This window comes from Apteryx mantelli, chromosome 3 (genome assembly GCF_036417845.1).
Source record: "Apteryx mantelli isolate bAptMan1 chromosome 3, bAptMan1.hap1, whole genome shotgun sequence".
NCBI classification, from domain to species: Eukaryota; Metazoa; Chordata; class Aves; order Apterygiformes; family Apterygidae; genus Apteryx; species Apteryx mantelli.
In genome coordinates, this window is record NC_089980.1 from 50,924,055 (window position 1) to 50,946,714 (window position 22,660).

General features: G+C 37.3%; 1 protein-coding gene across 1 annotated transcript in view; it reads right to left on the reverse strand.

The window, feature by feature from the left end:
- Nucleotides 1-22,660, reverse strand: part of WDR64 (WD repeat domain 64) — a 97,354-nt gene that overhangs the window by 34,625 nt on the left and 40,069 nt on the right. The window contains exon 10 of the mRNA XM_013943968.2: nucleotides 17,198-17,337. Coding sequence (XP_013799422.2) covers nucleotides 17,198-17,337 — 140 coding nt within the window. The remainder of the gene's footprint in view (nucleotides 1-17,197; nucleotides 17,338-22,660) is intronic.

The following is a 22,660-nucleotide window of genomic DNA, read 5'->3' on the forward strand; positions in this document are numbered from 1 at the left end:
GTGGAAATGTATTTTTAAAATAGCTTATGCTCTAGAGCTCAGCTTTCTGGTAGAAACACTATAGGAACCACCATGGGCTGAATATAGATCTAGGTCTGTTTCTATCTGCAGCGAATACATATTATTTAATACTTTAATCATCAAATACTTGATCAGAAACAGAATATCTACTGGATCATTTCAGTCATTTATGCTGAGAAACAAAAAAATATTTTCCTAAAATACCTCGATATGGCAAGGACAGAGATTTCCTTCAAACACTCCAGCTACCCATTGGCTCTATGCACGCGTGTTTGTTACAATAAATCTAAGACCTAGAGAAAGAAAGTATAAGTGTGAGCTGGAAAAGTATATTTTTAATTGGTTCTAATCCCTTTTACATTTTGCAGTTTTTATTTGCAGACTACCCAAGGGACTAGGTAATTTGCATAAAGGAAAAGGGGACAGGAAATAACAGAAAATTGGGTAAGTTACATTAAAAGTCCAAAGAAGAACATTCAGTGTTCTTGAAGGATCATGTAACAAAAGAAGAGAATAAAATTCTTAATATCTGGGAAAAGCAAATAAACAGAATAGGGTAAATAACTCTTATAAGAACTCAGCAGCAAGGGAAGGATTAACATTGACTTTCAAAGCAGTATATGAAAAATATATCTGATAAATATGTGGCCACATAACTTCTATGAAAGGAGGACTGAAGCAGATTTCTCAAATGCCTTTTGTTCAAATTATCTTGATTAAATTTTATGATGCTGATATACAGTACACTTCAGTGACAGCCCCGATTAGCAATGGTTTGACATAAAATAAACATTGTGCTTCCAGCTCATCTGCCCTCATTTTTCAGGAAGACCACTAACTGCATTATAAATGCATCCTGAAAACAGTGTCATTTGATTTCAAAATACGTTAGATAAACATCCCTGTTAACCTACACAGACGTTCACACAGTCACCTATTCAGTTCTGAACAGGCAAGAGACATTTATGACTCCCCACTGGAATATCACAAAACAAGCTTGCTGTTCAGGAGACCTGGAGAGAAAGGACTGAGACTGATAACATTAAGGTTTGAGTAAATTTGCAAAAGGCAGAAAATACAGAAATTAATGACATATCTTACCTCCTTCTGTGCTCTCTGAAACCCATTTTCTGGTTTCTCTCCATGGGTTCAATAAGAATAAAAACCAAATATATGTAACAGCATCCACTTAGTATGGGCAGATTTCAACACGGAAGAGTTTGTGTACTTACATCAAGATGCCTGCATTGGATTTTGAAGAAATTATGAATCAAATGAAACTCTGCCATGCCCCAGAACAGAGATGCAAGAAATCAACCTATTTATTGCACTACTCTCCTAACACGTGTACGTGTATCCATCCCTCTTTCACTATTAGCTGTCAAAAGTGACATTGCTTTGAAAAAGAGAAAGGCCAAAGAACATTTTCTCCACTGATCTGAACCACGGTTTTGTATTGCTTACAAACAATACTGCACAGTGTTATAAAGGCTGGGAACATACTCCTTGCCTTTGTCCCCTCTGATGATCAAACAAAACTGCAACTGTTTTCAGGCATTCAAGCCCATAGATCAGATCTTGCTCACCTGACTCTCTTGAGCAGCCTGATTCAACCAAACCACCACTAGAGTAGTTCTAGTAAAAACCATGGAACTACTAGTGCAGCAAATTTTGGCTTATTGACTTCCATCAACAACTCAGGCAAGACAAGAAGTTTTAGCCTCCACTGTTCTAGTCCTGAATATCCACTCCACACTAAGTGAGAGAGGGTGGTTGTCACTGCTTCACAGCCTTTGAAGCCTCTACAGGGGCTGTGCAGTCTGGTCTCTGCCATTGGCCTTAATCTTCTTGTTTAAATAGAGCATTCTGGGAGAAAGATCATCTCTCAGATAACGATCTTCTTCCCACCACATCTCCAGCTTTATAGCCCCTATCCCTATGACTGCTCTTTTTCTCAGTGGTTCCTGAATGCATTTGAGGAGCTCTGTAATATGAAAAATTAAAAAAATAAATGCTGAAGGACAGCTTCAAGCTGCAGGAAGAGAATAATGGGCAAAATAACCATAGTGAGGAAGGGGCAATGAAGGGTCCAGATGAGAGGAAGGAGGGGAAAAACTCTTCTGTCTAGGCTGGGGTGTCAGTTCAGTTTTCCTTTGTTTCTCTGCGCTGTAAATTGCTCTCATATTACCTTACATTCCCTAGAACTAATGGTCCAAGTTTTGGAAAACAAATTTGTTCCTATATCCACTTGCAATTTCTGTCTGTTCCTGAAAACATGGGGGGACTGAGCCACAGCAGGCAGTGAGGCAACTGCAGTAGGGAACCACAGACTGTACCAAGGGCAGGAGCATTGCCAGGTCAGGTAGGGAAATTCACTTCTTATGGCCAGGTGTCCCCATGGCAGGCTAATGGGAGACTGCTAAAATGCAGCTACTTCAAAGGTCAACTGGATGGTCTTGGCATCATTCCAGCGTATGTAAGCCTGTTTCTTTGCCTCAGCAGGTAGCATGAACAGGGGTTCTGCACAGATTTCCAAAACTTTTCTGAAACTTGTCACAATCCTTGCTTCTGGAAACCAAATTTTATGGGACCCTTTGCTTGCTCTTCTTCCTCCTCCCTCAAGCTTCATATAGACTGGTAGACCCAAATACGTTCCAGAATCTAAGCTCAAATGATGGCAAGTGTGTCATTCCTCTAGGTATTCTCCAGTCCAACCGGACTGTCACTGAAGTCCATGGGTGATATCTGATAGACTTACAGGCTAAAGGATTGGGACCATTTAAAAAAAAAAGGCCAGCAATTTCTATTAAATTACAGCACTGATATTTGTAGAAAAATGCTGTACTACTGAGAGAAACCAGGCAGATCAAGGACCTTTGTACAGGACATTCTTGCCTTCCCTGGCTTGAGATGCCCAACTCACGTCATGGTTCATTATCTACCTAGTGTATATCCTGAAGCATCTGAGGATACTGCTTAGCTGTAATTCTAAGTCCAAGGGTAGCACTCTTTAAATACTTATATGTTCTGTCAGCATTTCTCTTCAGAGAAAAAAAAATATTGCTCCTGTGCTTGAATAAGCCATACTGTTTTACTTTTACTTTCTCAGACCTAAGCGAAAAGGTGTAAAATCTTTTTACCAGTGGGAAATACCTCATTCATTCCTGTTTTTGCAACTCCAAAATGACACATATCAGTGAAATTCCAAGTACAGGCATACCTCGTTTTATTGCACTTCACTTTATTGCACTTCGCAGATATTGCATTTTTTACAAATTGAAGGTTTGTGGCAACCCTGTGTCGAGCAAGTCTATCGGCACCATTTTTCCAACAGCATGTGCTCACTTCATGTCTCTGTGTCACATTTTGGTAATTCTCACAATATTTAAAACTTTTTCATTATTATTATATCTGTTACGGTGATCTGTAATCAGTGATCTTTGATGTTACTATTGTAATTGTTTTGGGGCGCCACGAATCGTGCCCATATAAGACGGCAAACTTAATGGATAAATGTTGTGTGTGTTCTGACTGCTCCACTGACCGGCCATTCCCCCCTCTCTCTCCCTCTCCTTAGGCCTCCCTATTCCCTGAGACACAACAATATTGAAATTAGGGCAATTAATAACCCTGCAACAGCCTCTAAGTGTTCAAGTGAAAGGAAGAGTTGCACGTCTCTCACTTTCAATCAAAAGCTAGAGATGATTAAGCTTAATGAGGAAGGCATGTCAAAATATCAACATTAACGGGAGTTTGGAAGAAGTTGATTCCAACCCTCATGGATGACTTTGAGGAGTTTAAGACTTCAGGAGAGAAAGTAACTGCAGATGTGGTGGAAATAACAAGAGAACTAGAATGAGAAGTGGAACCTGAAGATGCGACTGAATTGCTGCAATCTCATGATAAAACTTGAACGGATGAGGAGTTGCTTCTTATGGAGGAGCAAAGAAAGTGGTTTCTTGAGACGGAATCTGCTCCTGGTAAAGATGCTGTGAATGTTGTTGAAATGACAACAAAGGATTTAGGATATTACATAAACTTAGTTGATAAAGCAGCGGCAGGGTTGGAGAGAATTGACTCCAATTTTGAAAGAAGTTCTATTGTGGGTAAAATGCTATCAAACAGCATCGCATGCTACAGAGAAAGCCTTCGTGAAAGGAAGAGTCAATTGATGCGGCAAACTTCTTTGCTGTCTTATTTTCAGAAATTGCCACAGACACCACAACCTCAGCAACCACCACCCTGATCAGTCATCAGCCATCAACACTGAGGCAAGACCCTCCATCAGCAAAAAGATTACGACTCGCTCAAGGTTCAGATGACGGTTAACATTTTTTAGCAAGAAAGTATTTTTTAATTAAGGTAGGTACATTGGTTTCTTAGACATAATGCTATTGCACACTTAATAGACTACAGTATAGTATAAACATAACTTTTATATGCACTGGAAACCAAAAATTCATGTGACTCGCTTTATTGCGATATTCGCTTTATTGTGGTGGTCTGGAACTGAACCCGCAATATCTCCGAGGTAAGCCTGTACAAAGCAAGAGAATAGACTGTTGCAGCCATTTTGTAAAAAACACTTCCAAACAAACTGGGTTAGTGGCTTCTGCAGAATAATTTCAGTCAGAGCATTAAATACAATCATATTTGCAGTTAAATACACATACTTTCACTCTCACGCCAATAAACTGATTTATGAGTCCAAGGTGCTGACACTTTATCAGAAATGGAGAGTCATGTATTATGCAAAAATCTGAGTCTGTATTTTGATGCAATGACACATATACAAGTTAGTACCTTCAAACAAATTAAACAGTATTTTCTTTTTGGTAATATTTTCAACCAAAACGTAAGTCAAGGCACAGACACGCTGTAAGAGTAGTTGTGATGAATGTGGTTCCTACCAGTCTGTGATATATAGTTTAATAGAAGGAGTAATTTGCATTTGTGGGAAATCTCAGCATTTTCACTAGAATGATTAGGAACAAATATGTGACACTGATATTTCAGTGGCTGTCAACAGATCTCCTAGGAAAATCACTGAGCTGAACAGTAGACGAAAAAGAAATGGCTGTGGACTACGACTGTATCTGCATCTATGCCTACTGTTGTGTTTAAGGTCTTCCCAACCTGGACGACCAGGAACAAACTTTCCAGGCTTATTACATTGTAAAGCAAGGCCAGCAACACAGAATTATGACAATCCCAGTCTGTGCCATCTTCTCTTCCTCAGTGTAACTAATATGGAGATACTAACTCATAAGACTAATGGGCATACAGAAATTATTTGCAAATCCATGGCTTTGCTTAATTTGTAGATATTATGTTATTAAAAAAAATAAAATAAGTTTAACTTTTGTGATAAGAGAATTTGATATATACATTATTTTTGAATAGCTACCTTACAGCAGTTTACTAGTAATTTGTTCAGTCAAGAAGTCCTTACAATATTCAAGCAAATAAAGCGTGCATGTTATAGACTGGCTTGAGGAACCTTCGTTCTCCTTTGGAATGGAACTGTCATTTGTGTTCAGTTCCAAAATAGTCTCTTATTTGCTATCATAATAATGTTTGTTTTGTTATTACTGGCTCAGTTTAGGGAAAGCTTTTTCAGTTAAATTAAATATCACAGAAGATCTGTCCAATGTTTTTCCACAAAGCTCTATTGCACACTGGTCAGAATGCCCCACTATAAACAAAGAAGTCTGCTCAAAACAATTAACTTGAATTCCAGGTTTCAGTGAAACCTGTTTTGGTCTTATTTGCCACCAAATATAGCATTGATTTTTGACACCCAGGTAAGTGTATCCTCTCTGCAGATCTGTTATGGGCAACCATTAAGAAACCAATGTGCTACAAGAAACTCAGTACTGCTCATACAGCAACTGTCTCACATAATTACTAACAAATCAAGCAGAACTGATCAAACCTTTGATATCACTTTTCTTTCAGTGGATGCATTTGATGCTTATTTTACATCATCCTATGATTCCAGAAAGATGTAAGAGGTAGTGACTAATTCAGCACTGGCAGTAACAGTGGAGAGAACTATATTTCTCCTTCCTGCAAACAAAGAAGCCATGCATATCCATTTCAGATTTTGCCACTACCCCTCCTTTTAGAAGAGGTTGTAGAAAGATACAGACTTGCCTACAGCTGTCTATGCATTAGATTGCATAACACCAGTTTGACTGGCTAAAAATGAAGGGGGGGGGTCAAAGTGATCTACTACCCAAGCTACTTTAATGATATTATTGTAGAGTTGTACTTCTGATTTTTAAACTTGTATTACAGCACTAGAGAAATAATTAGTATTTCCTGTAAGCTTACTTTACATACAGGGGGAAATGCCAGAAAAAAATAGTAATTGATTTAAAATGTGAGCCTTTTAGACCTAACCTTTGGGTTTTGTTTTTTTTATTACTATAGCCAAAGTGTTGAGAATACAATGTCTATAGCTGACCTTGATAGGAGTCTGCAGGTCAGCTACCACAATGGTACACGTAGATTTTATCATTATATCTGAACTGTACAGTACACTGAAACAACAGTGTGCTGGAGTTCATCCCAGAATCCTTGCTCCCTGATAATCTGGATGGGAATCTGGACAAACTATGCTCTGAATCCCTCTTTTATCCACACCTAGGTTTACTTCAGTAGAGACAACTGTCGTGGGATGCAGGGTGAGGAAAATGGTCTGTGCATTGGTCCTGAGCTGACGTTGAGTGGGATTCAGTCAGGTTATGCACCAGGATCAGACAGGTGGACAGTATGCTTGAGATTCACAGTTTAAACGAGGCCTGAAACTATCAGCTATCATAATAAAGACTATGGTGCATAAGAATCTGATCTAAAGAAAATAATCCACATTGTACTCTCATTTTACTTTTTGGCAAAGTGATGTCAACATACAGCGTAGCAAGGCCCACGTTAAAACAATTGCCTGTCATATTAAGAATTCTCCAGTTCATTCAGGTGATGGATGGCACATTTATTATAATAAAAAAAAGCTGAGCTATATTCTGCTGAATGCAAGTAGCTCATGCAGTTTCCACAGTATTTTTAAACCTTGCTTATGTGATTACTAATTTATAGAATTTCAGACTTTCAATTTGTATTGCATTCAGTGAGACTGAGCATGGGTCCACTGCAAATGCAGGCTATTCTTCTACCTAGAAAGCTGGGGTTTTTTTTTTTTTTTTTTTTTTTTTTTAATAGATTGTCACAGACAGTAAGCTTCTTTATACTGGAGATCTGTGTTTACTGTGGGCTGTATAGAGCTATGCTATAATCTCTACCCTTTCAGAGCTCTGCTCCACCCTTTGCCTCCCTCCCTTCCTCCCCTACCACATACACATGAGAGTTGCCTGCAGATAAAAGTGACCTAACTGAGTAATCTGTACTTTTGGAGTCATCTGTCTAACTCACAAAGTCAAGTCATGTGAACAGACTGGGGCAATGTCAGAAGAGGTCATCTGAAATCCACTCAGATCAGCAACACATGAAAAGCATGCAGAACAGTCCTCTAAAATACAGCACATACAGCTGAAAAATAATGTGAATAAAGCAAGGATTGTGTAGGTCTAATCACCCCTTGGCATATTCGAGTGGACTTCCAAATAATCCAAGATTGATTATTTTTTTTAATTGCAAATCACTATAGGTCAAGAAGGTTAAATGGTAGTAGAGTCATATGTCATAATAAAAAGCCTAACTTATGGAATTCAAGAGAAGAGCAGACTTCAGAAACAAAAATGGTAGCTGCAAAAAACCGGGCACTGATCAAACTGCTTGCCTGCACACAAGTGCAAATAAACACATGCTAAAAGGCCTTACATCAAAAAGGTGACAATGTAGTTCTGCATTTAAATTATGGCAGTACATGATATGACCTTTGTGTTAAAAATCTTTCACTTATTTCTGTTTAAAACTTTGGACAGATGCTAAGGAGAAGGCCTTCAAAATAATCACAATACAAAATAGCTTATTTTTGTCTGTTTTCCTAAACTTCCTGAAAACTTCAATGTTGCTTTTAAGCTAGCATGCAGTTATCAGTAACTTTCTGGTAAAAACCAATTCTGAAAAAGCCTTGCACTTCAGAAGCTGAGAGAACCCCATTGTTTTATGAAGTTTTAGTTTTTGATCTAAGGTCAGCACGATCATACTGTTCCCTTCACAGAGACATTTGATTTGCATCTTGGCCACTGTGTTGCTTCAGATGTTTCTTTTCATACTTTACTAACACCCCCATGCCTCCCTCCCCTCTCCTGGGCTCCACTCCTTGGTTTCCATGCTCTGGGATATTAAGACTATTACAGTTAGTAATCTTGTAAGCTGGCTTTTCCAATGTAATACAAATCGCCCGTGTTTGCTAATTTTTTCATCAGTGCTGTGAAACTATGGTGTAGCAGTGCTTTATTTTTACATTTCTATATAAACTACCGCATACATTAATGCTCTATATTATGGAACTAAGGTTAATAACATCCACTAAATTGCATTATTGTAACTAATGTGTAACATTTGTGGTATCTTTAAAACCATTCAATGGAGTTTTGAAACCTGCTAACTCAGCCAACACCTCTTCAGACTGCAAATGTCTGTTGCTGCACAGGCCTGAAACCCAGAGTCAGTCTGGCCCCTTACTGTTGAACTCTATATTTTAAATCAATTATATATGTGGGCTGGGAAATACTCTTGGGAGTACATGTGTGTATAGCTTTTCATTCTTAAAAGTCCTTTGAGGTCAAATCAGGGCAATGCAAGGCACTGAGGAAAATTCTTTGTTTGGATCTTTGTTTTAAAGCATTTTACAAATTGTTAATATACAAAGTGAATGCTATACACAAAACATACCAAATAAGATGGACTACCAGAAGACTGACTAATTGATTTTCTTAAACACACACAGGAAGAATATGCTTGCTAGCTTGATACCTACTTGGATATTAATCCCCAGGAATATAGTTCACATTATATCTTAAAAGCCATCTATCCAAGATAAACTCTACTTGTTCTTTATAGAGTAATACGTAAAGGAATATAGAAAATTATGTTACTGATTTAGGAAGTGAAAGGTGGAAGTTAATTACAATACATGCAATCTAACTTCTGCAATAAAACAGTTTGGGGATATTTTCCACTGAAAGGTTCCTAATTTTGTTTCACAGGAATATGCCCTATTTCAGGTTCACCTTGTCTGACCCTGGGCCAGTATTAAAGACGAGGACATTTAACACATTGCCCTAATCTCAAAACATTTTAAGAACTTTTTAAAACAAATGTAGACATAATCTACCTCTTTCTCTTAAGCAATTAAGGTTCCTGCTTGCAGCAGAGAGATGTGTGTACAGAACATCATCAGCATGTGCCTGCTCACAACAGAGATGATGAAGGTAGAGAAAGACAGATACAGAATAGTTTCTTAATTCTGACATGCATTTTATTCTGCTGTGCTGTACATATCATTTGGGCTTCAGGCCTGTGCCGTGCTGTACATATGCCTTGGCCACAGGACAAACTTAGCTAGCTAATCCTAACAGAGGAGCCTGTAGGTGGCCCCGTTGGGCACCTGACAGTGACACCACAGGAGTGCCCTTTTCTTTAAGTGAACCAGCACATTCTCATGTGAACATCCTTTCACTTGACAGTAAAAATGATGAATAGAATTGTTTACTTCTAAGACAATCCTATAAAAACTGTAAAGACCACCATGCGGGTGAACCTCTCCATGGACAGGGTCTGCACCTCATGCCATGACCTGACTGGAGGCCCGTCCAATGGTGCAAAACTCAGGGTTCTCATCATCTGAAGGGACAATTTTTCCTTCTAGTGTTAGTTCTAATAAATGGCATTTTAATCAATACTTTACAGAGTGCTTTCTTACTGGGATCACGGCAAACACTTGCACCCATACATTACAGAAACAGAGAAGGGAAACAGGACAAATGGGAATATCAAATTTGTTAATTCATAAAACAACAGGACATCCACCCTCATAATGACAATGTGAAGAAAGGCTGTGGATGGATACCAGCACAGGGCACTTGTGGCAGTAACTCACATTCCAGTCATTGGATGGGAAGAAAAGCAAAGAAAAAGAGCTATCTCCATAGAACTGTTCCCTCAGCTCTATTTTGTGTATTTATCTGAAAGCACATCTGTATATATACCTAAGAGTTTCTGTATATATAACTGAACTGAGTTGGCCCAATGCTTGAGTGAAGACTCAAACATTTCTCATTTGAGTCAAGATAATTAGTATGTTACATTACCTTAATATCCATTTCAATTCTATTTTGATTACGGGGAATTTCAATAATGTTTTCAGATTTCCCATATCATTATTTTTCATTTATGTTCATGGACTAATGAGTAACAGGAGCTAGTGCTTAGCTGAACTCTCAAAACTCTATTAGTAACACTGAAGAATATCCATAGCCTTAAAGTTTTTGTTTGTTGGTAATTGCTTGCTCAAATCCTTAGACCTCTTTCATGCTAAAACATACAAAATCTATTTAAAGAGTGACTAAAAGAGAAATTTACCATCATTCTAACTACACTGGAGGATAAATTATCCCCAGAATTTTAGTCATCAATAGACAGAGAACATCAAATCACATTTAAAACTATTTCAGTGTTGCATGGAAGATGACTTGTTCATTTCCCTAAAGTTAAGAGGTGATGGACTAATTCACCCAGCTGAATTTGGGCTCAGTGGGTAGCTAAGTTATGTGGATGACACAATTCCAGGAAAATAGTAGACATAAAAAATCAGTGAGAAAAAAATACGTCTTTTTATTGTCAGGAACAATTTCAACATCAGACACTGCTTCCAGTTCATTCTCAGGAGGATATAACAGCATCCCAACTCTGCTATCAAAAAGTATCTTTAGTCCAAACCATTCTCATAACACTCTTATTCTGTAGGCACGGAGACATAAAGAGCCTTATGAAGGAAAATAAACAAGCAAAGTTTCTTGTTTGTATTATTTCTTGGTATTATTATTGAAGATATTTCTAGGATACCCAAATATTGCCATACTGAGGGTTTGTTAACAATACTTAGAACACAGGCACCTATTTTTTATAAAACAAAAGAGAGTGAAACTACTCTCTTTAATACAGAATTATGCTTTATAGAGAATAGTAGCCTAAGCCAGGACACTCAACTAAAACTGGAATGTAATGCATAGGATTTGTAGTATCTATTGACTATACCTCTGTAGAAAAAATAGAAATGGATGCAAAACACATCCTAAAGCTTCAGGTTAGCTTTTTTCCATGGTTCTCCTTCAGCCATTCATAAACTGCCTTGCTACTGATCCCAATTAGTAAGCTGGAACTGTGACTTGGAAAGCATTTATGTTTTATGAAAAAAACAAACAGCCAAACAACATACAGCAATGAATAAAAGAAGTATGGCCTAGAGGATATGGGAATTCTTTCCATTCTACTCAGAATCTGCAAGACCTCAAATGAGTACTGGCTACAGTTTTTGGCCATGCATTTAAGAAACCATGTGGTAAACTGTAAGAAATTGAGGAAAAAAAATAGAAACTCTCAGAGATCTAAAACCATGACCTATAAGGAAAGCACCCCAGTCATTCAGCCTACAAAAGAAAAGAGAGACAAGCTGACAGTTTCCAAATATAGGAAGTGAAGGGAATAAACTATTCCCTGCAAAGAGAAATGGAACAAACTGCTCTCCGCATTCACTGTGGCTAGTACAAGAAGTATTGGCCTTAAAATTGCAGCTGGGGAAATTCAGGCAAGATGTTAGGAAAAGCTTTTGAAAAGCTTTTTAACATTGGAAATAATGGAGCTCTGGGATAGATCATTTAAGAAGTATATGTTGTCTATCACTGAGGATCATGAAGAGTAGGTTAGATAAACATCTGTCAGGAAGGAAGGAAGTATAGTTGACCCTACAGTGGGGTATAGAAAATGGGCTATGTGATCTCCTAAGATCCCTTGTAGACTTTTAACCTTTCTCTTCAACTCTTAGTTTGTCCTGTTCTATTAAAAAAAACATAAGAGTAATCTAAAAACAGCTATTTTATAGTCAAGAATTGTGTGGTAAAAGAAAAGCTGTACTGAAGATATTACTGCATTTTATTTCAGGATGTCAGTAAAGTAAAACTAAACTGGTAAGTAAGTGTAGTTTTAGTGGTAAGTACAGAAGACAAGTTACAGAAAGAAAAGTCTGACTCACTTCCTTAAAGATACTAAAATGGCTTAATAGTATTTTTAGATATTTAAACTGCACTGAAAATAATGTCCGCTTTCCTGCTCTCGGTATGGATGCTTATCTTTTCAAATAGATCATTTGTGTAGCAGCCATTTCTCAAATCCTTTAAAGAACAGCTAAAAATAGTGAGACATCCATCTACTGTAATACAAAAGATTTTTTTTGTACTGTTCTTGTATGACATATAAAAAATTCCCTTCTTTCTTTATCTTGCCCTTGCTTCTCCTCTGCTGGAACCTATGATTGTCCACCTGTGCAACTATAACATTCTCACTACAATCACTTATTTCAGAAAATAAAGACAATTTTTGCCTGGTGAGAATTAAGAAACTGAACTTGTCTGAGAAGAAGCTCCTATTGTCATTCACATCTCAATTCCTGAAGCAAATGGAAATGAACAATGCTCACACAGAAATTTATAGCATTTCTGAGAGGCCTTGACAGTACAAAGAGTAACTGGCATTTATGGTTTCCAATGCTTCTGAAGTCCACACAGGTGCCCAGCCCATAAAATTAAGCAACTCTCACTCTTTCCTTTTGATTATTGATCTATTAATTAGCAGACAAAGAAAAAGAAAGTAAGCATGAAAGAAAACTTTGATGAAAACTTTCTGAGCAAAAGATCTAAAGGAATTAAGTTGGGCAAATGGAGCAAAATATCGATTAAAAAAACACAGACTGTTTTTGTCTAATACTATATACTGACTATACATGACTGAGTTTATAAAAGAAAAGCTATTAGAATCCTGAAAGTAAGCAGTATTTGACTTGGCTTTGCTCTCTGATGTCATTGAGCTCTATGGGATTTTACTCATTGACTTCAGAGAGAGCAAGGTCAGTTCTTTGTTTCCTGTTGATTTTTAGGAAGATGACCTGAAGTCAGACAGAACTTGATCTAACAGATGATATTCGTTTTTTCCAACAAGTAAAGATGGGAAGTCTATGAAATGTGAGAAATTTCAGACCTCATGAGGGAGGTAGCAGTTTTCTTCCTCTTTGGAAAAACAATTAATTCTACCACTCAAAATTATATTCCTGTTAGTGTTTTATTCATTCATTCTCCTTGGGGGTGACCCTACCTACACTCTAAACATTAGCATCTTATTTTTATAACATTATATATGCTTTGCCTACTCTAAGTAGACACCACTGCATCTAGTGTTTGCTACATGTGGCACTTTGAGCACTCTGATAGGTACGTTAATCACTCTTTGCCTTCTTCACCATGGGTTTACATACTACCAGTTAACAGCATTCTACTATTTTTAAATTGCTTGTGTGAAATCTTGGCCTCACTCACATAGGAACAAAATTGGACTTTTTCAGTGAGTCCAAGATAGCACCCTTGGAGTTGGTGGACATTTTGAACTGCAACCAAAATTATACATATTTAATTTGTAAGAGGTTGCAAGAGTATGGGATACACTAGGATTACACAAGAGTATAGGTTAATATGAACTGTGAGTCAGATTTAGCTCATCAAATTTTAGATATGTAAAAGTCAGGTGTCTTGTCTTAGTCATATAGGCTCCCTCTATGCTTGGTGGAAAGAAACAGAAACATCTAATGGCTGATTTCTTTTCCCTCCTAACTCGGGGTAAAGTAAGAGTCTCTAGAAGTATGTATCTCTTTCCATTATTCATAGAGGGAGCCTTACCACTAGGTAAGAATGAATGCCTAACCTAAAGTTAGGGTGAGCTACACCTCCTTCTGTGAATGTATGTATCTTTATCTGAAGAACATAGTATTAAACCTGGAAGTGACAGGGAAGATCCCACAGTCTTCCTTCTGGTTCCATTCATTGTCATAGAAACTTAGGGAATAGATATTTCCCTAGTGCACTGGTCTTAGGCTTGCCTTTATGATGCCCTTTTGAAGCTTGGTACTTTTATGTAACATAAAAATCTGTATACAAAGTCAAGAAAATTTTTAAAACAGTTCAAGAAAAATAGCCATAAAATATAAAATCAGTCTGAGCCTTCAAATGTGGTAATATAACAATTAAAAAACTTAATTAAAAAAAACTGTATTTTAGCTGAAAAATGGCATAATTAAAAATCTTTTAATATGAATATCTGACACATTTTAGGTTATATTTAATTTGGGGAATATCCAGAAAATGTTTTAATTTAATTTTCCTAAGTATTTCCCTAGCTCTGCTATTCCATCAAATAGGTGAAGCAAAATCCATTGAACACAAAGAGGTTTTGTTTCCCTTGGCTGCAACTCTTCCTTGAAAACATTGATGGCTCTCTAACTTTTCAGTCAACATGTATAGTCTCTCCTTGTTATACCTTCTACACTACAGCCATTGAAAGATGAAATGTAATAGAGAAACTCTTCTGATTTCCCTTATGCTAGGTAGCTTAAAAAGCAAGTTGACCTTGGTTACTTAGGTGGAAACAAAGAATGTTTTCAACTTATGTTGGAAGTTGCCTTGGGAAGTTATGCACTTTCATATAACAGTTGTCTATACAGACAAATGCAAATGTGTTTTAACTGTGTTGGAAGCAACCACATTACAGCTGACCTTCCTTCACTGTTGTGTATACTGCATATATCATCTATAAATTGTAAATTCTTTGAGGCACAGAGTGATCTCTATTTTATTTATAAAGTCCTCTAGACATTTTTGTGAGGGATCCCTTCTTTTTACATACAGCTTTCAACTATGACAACAAAATTTACCTGACTTTTGAAAGCCTTGGCATTTATCAGATTTTTTATTTGTTATTGTCATATCTCTTTATTTCTTTTTATGTTTTAATATCTGCCTTATAACTCACAGTGCTGCTTAAAGACACATAGTTAGCTTTTAATTAGAAGATATCTTCACAGATTCAGTTTCACGTACAAGTGATCTTACTGATGCCACTTAACTTTTAGTTAAGATCAGGTACGAGCGTCCACATGCTTGTAGCCTTGTAAAATAGATTTTGTTTCCATCCTAAGTTAGCATATTGAATCATAGACAGGCTCAGCAAGGTACTCAAGAGATCTTATAGTCATTTATCTGCCCCAGGCACTTCATTCTTAGTTATTTTTCTATAAATATCTTTATGTATGTTCATTCCCCTGAAGTCATTTTTATGTCTTATTCTATTTTTCCTACATGCATAGCTTGCGGGCTGTCAAAAACCTCCTTAATTCAGCAGTAATGCACACCTGCAGGAAAAGTGCAGGTAAAGATTTACAGGAGGGAGGGAGGGGGAATGTTATGGCTCTAGGATTATCTGAAGATGTGAGACTTATGATGACTTTTTTCAGCTAGTAGTACCTTTAGAAGGGTGTGGGCTATTTTAAAAATGGGGTTAAATATAATCTTTACTAGCAACAAAAGCAGCAGTAGTAAGCAATTACAGGCAGAGCAGCAGCAAGGACAGGTTAAATAGAGAGTTTTATAATACTTCTTACAAAACAAAACAAAAAGCTGGAAACCTGTTATCTTGAGACAGATGGTTATCTCAGTAGACTAATTTCAAAAATTTTTTGTGAACTGCACATAACTATAAAGAATCTCTCTTCTTTCCCACAGCTTCTCAGTCTTCTCTTTGCTAGACTACACAGATTTATCTCTTTCCACCTCAGAGGCTGCATTTTTGAGACTTCTGCTCTTTCATATTTATCTGAAATTTTTCCTGTTTGCCCTCCTGTTTCATCAAATGCAGTGCCTGAAACTGTTCACAATTTCTATATCCTTCTATAGCTCACTCTGTATATCTTGTAGACTATACCTCTGTTGGTACCTCCCAGTATTGCATTTACCTTCTCACTCCAGAATCTGACTGACTATTTTTAATGCTCTGCTGTGATCCTTGGTAACCCCCAGGTTCTTCTCTGCAGCACTGTTGCTTAGGGAGTTTTGTTCATCATAGGCTCATTCACCTGATTATTCCCACCTACGTATATAACTATGATTAGGTCCTTACTGCCTTATAAGAAGCAATTCACTTTTTCCATACATCATATCTCCAATTTTAATGACCATTCTGAATTCTAATACTTCTGCCCACTGCCTGCAGCCCTTATCCAGTTTGGGTCAACTGGTTAATTTAGTATGTATACTCTTTTAATTATCTTTTATTTATTTTTATACATTATTATCATTGCAGATGTTAATGAGAATACTGAATACTATTGCATATGGAAAATATTGCATAGGACCACTCTTGGAAGATCCCCATAGCCTTTAAGAACTATTCCTTTGGTTGTTTCTCAACTGTTTTTGCACAGTTTTTTTAGAAGTTTTTATTCTCTCTTGAGTAGTTTCAGTTTGAGAAATGAGATAAACCACTGATGTAAAGATTCCACCCATAACTTAAAGGAAACCCATTCATTTCCAGAAGAATCTTGCAGTACTTTCTTGAAGAAATTTATTATTGATTTTATTAGTTTTCTTGTTCATGGACAATGTTTTGGATCAGCAATGCTCATAATAGACACTGTTCATACAGAGGTCAAGACTTGAACATGGCCTATAGAGCGGTCAGTGTAAGAAAAACTCCACCTATGGATTTAGTAGACTGACAGGTACAGAGAAGGGTAAATGAAGCTGTAGGAAGCTGGAGATGATCACTACTGAATGAGGCATTGAGGTACACGTTATGTCTTAATTCTGAGATGTCAAAGTAATACAGAAATTATCAGAATGTTAATATCTACTATTGTTAGTATTCTTTCATTACATTTAGAAAGAAAATAAGTCAAAGTATTCTGATACATGTATAGTTTCATTCTACTCTTGCTTCTCAGTATAAAATGATTTGGAACCTTTAAGCTATAACACCACCTTTTTTATTGAAATTAACTGATAAACAATGAGATTAGGATCAGACACCAACAAAAGTTGTAACTCAAATACACATTGTTACTAGCATTTACTGCATTGATTTCCATGAAGTTAAGGATAAAGTGTTTTACCTTTGCAGAGGAAAGGTTGATGACATGCTGATCTTTTTCATTTGTCACGATTTCCACAACACTATGTAGGTGTCCTGGTAACTTTCCTATAGGCTTAGTATTAATATTAGGATGCCACATACGAAGGAGTCTATCATCACCTGACAGGAAAAAATATTTTATGATGAAGGAGACTGAATAGTCACTGATATAAATTAGCTTCTTAATGGAGAGCTTAGTGCTCATGAGCCTCTACTTTCACTATGTAGGCAACTCCCACACAAGGATGAGAATTTTTCATTCTAAGGGCTGGATTTCAACTAATGCTCGACCTTTTCACCGCTTATTCCCCACATAACTCATTTGTACTTCAAAACCGTTTGACTTTATCAGAGGAGTGCCTAAGGGCACTGGCTATGACAACATGCACTATTCCCATAAAGGCAGAATACTTCTATTAAGCATAGATTTGGGGATCAGATTTTTTTCCTGCGAAGATTTGATTTAGAAAAAGATCAAAATAATAATGATGTCCACACAACCAGATAATGAAGGGATGACAGCCTCGGATGGAAGGGGGTGGGTGTGAAGAACAGGAAGGGGAACACACGTGAAAGCTGAGGGCAGACTGCAAACAATAACTGCTGATGAGAGATTTTGTGTCTTAATGCAAGTAAGAATTCAGTCTTTCACATCTGTTTTTATGTTGAAACATTAAATTTCTTAAAATTTAGGGCATCACCTTTGATTGCATTATAGAGGAGTCTTTTGGTACTATTTTCATAATAATTTTCATAAATTTTCAAATTTGAGAACAAAAATGTTGTTAAAAATGTATCAGTAAACTCCTCACATACTGATGCAAACACAACTGTACCAGGTATCCTGAAATATTTGCTGTTTTTCACAAATGTTATAAGAGAACCTGAGCCCACTTTAAATTTAACATTAGTGCACTGGTATTTTAACATCTGATTCCTGGCAAATATTGCAATTCATATTTAACTACTGTACAAGTTCAGCCTTGCATTAGCTGAGCAGTCTAAAATCTAACTACTTTGACACACAACAGATGAAACAGCTACATTTAACCTAGATTTTGCTTTGAGGCTCTCAGCTTAAAGTGAAGTGCAGAAGCCAAAAATGCATACACTGGGAAGTACACACATAAGAAGAACATTCACAGCACATAGCACTCAGCCTCATGGCTGTGAAGCTCAACTCAGTTTTATTAACAAGAAGAACAGTTAAAGGTCAGCTCTTTCAGTCTGCTCTTCAGGGATCTTCCTTAGGCTTGCTCAACCCACTGTCAACCTAAGCTCAAACAATGGGTCAGTCGCTCCCTCTCCCTCTACAGAGATGTATCTAGTCCTTTCCCTCTTAATACAGCAAGATGTGATTCACTTAGGATCGCCCCATCTCCCTTTTCCTCCATCAACCATTACTGTCCTCTCAGTTAAATTAATTCTGTTGTTTATGTAGCCTCTCTCTAAATGACATTGGAGAAATGATCTGCTCTTAAAATAGCTACAACAAAAAGCCATCTTGTTTTATGCCAGATCACTTTACAGGTCTGACTGAGAATGTGACCATGCAAACAGTTGTACTGGCACAACGGAGGGATGGATAACTCCTGCAAGGGAAAGGGGACCCAGGAGTAAGCAACTGATGGGCAGTAGCTTCAAAGGGAATCGATTGCCTTCAGGAGCACTTTGAGGCAAAACTATTTCAGATTAACTGTCTATGCTGTTAGTATGGGAGGAATTCTCTTTAAAAGGCCATAATCACACAAAGAGTTTGTGAAGCCCTTTTGGATGGTCATAACGCAGGGCACAATGGGTCCCTGCTCACTTCCCCAGATGTTGCGTCAGGCTGTTGTAGACATGCCCAGCAAGTTAGCAGAACCCTTGTGACCAGGTTAGAATACGTTACTGAGAAACAAGACCATGGGAGTGAAATTCAGCTTGCAGACCTTCCAGGAAGACAACATGAAGAGAAGACATATGGCAGACAGGAGCCTCCAGTAAGACTGGTGAGATGAGTTATAGTGCCAGAGGGAACAAAGAGTGCCTCAACAGCACGCTCTTTAGCAGCTCCAAATGGAAAATGTAATGTCTTAAAATGATGCTGACCTGGGAGCTGTTGATTGTGTCTGACCAATTTAACTGTCTACTTGCTGTGTTCCTGAGGAACAGGATCTCCCTTAGCCTTCCGAATTGGTCTGTTCTTTATGTCCTCAAGATGATGGCAGATAAAGGGAGGGGAGAATATTGCCCTTTAACTGTGACACAGAGATTTTCTTTAAGAAGAGAATCACTAATACATGTTATTTACTTAAGATATAAACATGAAGAACAATTGTCATTAGGAAGGAAAATGCAGCAAAAGTCAGATTAAAAAGGCAGGCCATATTGTTGCCTTTCCCTATGTTAAAAATACTGCTTGCTTCTTTTGTGAAATGGCGGATTAGTTTGTTCCTTTTACTGATGTTGAGATAATAGTGTAGTTGGTTATAGTTGGAGTGTTCTCTCTCTTCTGTCTGAACGAATGCCAGATTGGCCCTGGCACTGCTCTAAGAGCAGTTAAGACAGACATTCACTGCTTTACTGCTTCACTGGAACATGTGCTGGAACATTCATTCTCTCTGTGTTCCAAATATGCCTCCGGCATTGAAAATCCTGACGTAGATGGGCATTAAGCACATTCAAGAAAAGCTTGAAGAAGATGTATTAACTGTCTGAATAACAGACAGTAAATACTTAAGATTTTGTGAAACCAATGCTTTGAATCACAGTGGGCTCCATTCAGTGTACTCCCTTCCAAGATAAATAAATATGAAAGTATATACTTTGGGTTTTTTCAAAGTCCAGTTTTATGATCACAGCTCTGCTCTAGCTAGATGTTAAGGATTCCATAACCTTCTTAGAAAGTGTGATCCTTCACACTTGGTCAGATTGTCTCCCTTGCTTATACAGTTTTGCAATTTGTGTGGTACTACAAGTCTACTGAGATGTCTGCATTTCCATGGTGTTAAAACGCCATACAGAACAACAGGATTTTTCAGCTGAAAACTCAGGCTTAACTCAGCCTTCACTGACAAGCTAAAAATGAAAAATACAGCTCCTGTTTTTTTTCCATGCTGCTTCTCACACACAAGAGGACCTTTATCCTTTACAGCCACTTCACTGTCATTCCTCCAAGTCTGACTTTTAAATACTCTTTGGTAATGCTGTCTGCAAAACCACTTCAAGAACAGTTAGACATCTGGTAAGCTAAGACAGGTTTATGTCTTTATCATATTGACTAATGTCTCTTTGTTGTTTTCTTTGGGCTCCCTTGTCTGCCTTCATGTGTTCTTCTTAAATTTAGTATGGACTATAGAAAAGACTCTTTCTCCTATGCTTGTGCAGGGCTAGCATTACCAGAGTCCTTGGATGAGACTTCTAAAACTAGGATTCCTGGGAACTCCCCAATATGTCATTGCTAATTTATAGTGCCAGTAAAAGAATAAATAAATAAAAATCGGAGACCTTACCAGCTACTTTACTTATGCCAGGATTACACAAAGGTTACTGAACAAGCACTTGCTTTTATCAGTCCTAAGCTGCTACTGCTAGATTTAGAAATAGCTAATAGTTTTGCTTCCTCTTTATTTCTCACAAGAGAACAATAGCTGGAATCTGAAAAACTAATGATATCAGAAGTTGATTTATTATATAATTTAAAACTGATCATCCCCAGCTTTTATATGCATATATAATTTGTTTCTAGATGTAGCTATTCCCTGAAGTGATGATTAAGATATAGTTGGAATTCAAACGGGTACAGAGTAAGAGGATAACCATATCACTTTAACATTGAGTATAATACTATTGCAAAACTTTACACAGAAAAGTTACTCTAAATGAGTGGGCTCCAAATTTTATGCCACTAAAGGGCGTATATCATTTAACGGTTAAAGAAGTATAGCTTTCATCATGAAAAATGAACTCTGGCTCAGGTTTGCTTCTTATTCATGATTATAAATGTCAGATGTCTGGAAGGCAAAATTAAGCTGTGTCACAGTATTACAGTCTCCTGTTCCGACAGAAACTCATGAGTTTATTCAAATACAACTAAATAAATGTGATGGAAGAGGAGGGGAGTTGAAACATGACTTTTTTCATAGCCAGCTCCCAGTGTAAAAATATGTTGTAGGACCCAGTATTTTGCATACCATTTGTGCTATAAACGTTTGGCTAAATAAGAAATATTGGGGCTCAGAACAAGCGGTTAGCAAATTAATCCTTGCTGAATACATAAGAAGCTGTCCTGCAGTTAAAGACTGGATTTTTTTTTGTCTTTATTGCAGAATGTGATGTATAAACACAGTTTTTACAAATGTTTGCCCATGTCACCAAGAAATCTACATATTATGATTCCTGGATCACTTACCTGCACCGGTCATTGATTTTTAGTATATATTACAGATAAAGCTGCAGGTTTGCTAATTAGCAGGGCTTTAATGATTCAGCTGCCTATGATCATTTGAAACAGTTTAATTCTCTCATTGACTGGATCATCACCAGCTAGACAAGAGAGAGGGATGGGTTCTAAGATACAGAGCCAAACACGGTTTGCACTTGTCCTGCTGACTGCTGTGCCATTGTGATCAGCATATTTTATTCATATAGCAGTGAACTCTAAAGCTAAACTTTTGAAATGTGTAGAGTTGGTCACTGGCATCCTGCTAATGTAAGTTATATGTTTGAATCCTACCAGTTTAGAAGATGGGTCTCTCAAAGGCTGAAAGATTAGATTCTTAATTCACAGTGCAACTTCATGAAAGTCATTGGTTGACCTAAACTCCACAGTGATCTTGAAAGGGACGATCCCACCCTTTCACAGTCTTTGGCCCTGCATTCCCACTCTCTCCTGCAATCCAGCTCAGGAATAATTTCCTTCTGTGTTCAAGGGAAGCAGCAGGACTGAGCAGTGGAAATGAGGGTGAGAGGCAAGAGGATGCCTTTTAATGTCAAGATGAAGGCCAGTGGGTGAACAAGACAGACAGAAATCCAGTCCAAATTCCTGGAATTCCAAATCTAGTTAATGTAAATGTTATGCTTCAGGAATAGACTGGAAGATTGATAAAAGTTTTTTAAGTACAATTATTATACATTTTCAAAGTCATCATTGCAGACTCATTCTTGAACACAAAATTATTCATTTTTTGTCATGCTTTTGTACAGCTGAAGAAAAAACTGAAATTAAAATGCAGTGGTGAGAAAGTACATCTCCTTATAAAATAATCTGATTAGCAAACTGTTTAGATAAAACAAGAGGTTCTATCTTCCAAGTCTAGCTTCCAGCCAGCACAGACAAATATGTAATATATCCTTTCAAAAATGTCAAGCTCCATTTTAAAATCAGGAGGATATTTCTTACCACCACTGCCACTATTTGGAAGAGTCTTCCAGAACATCTCCACTCTAATTTTTTCTCTAA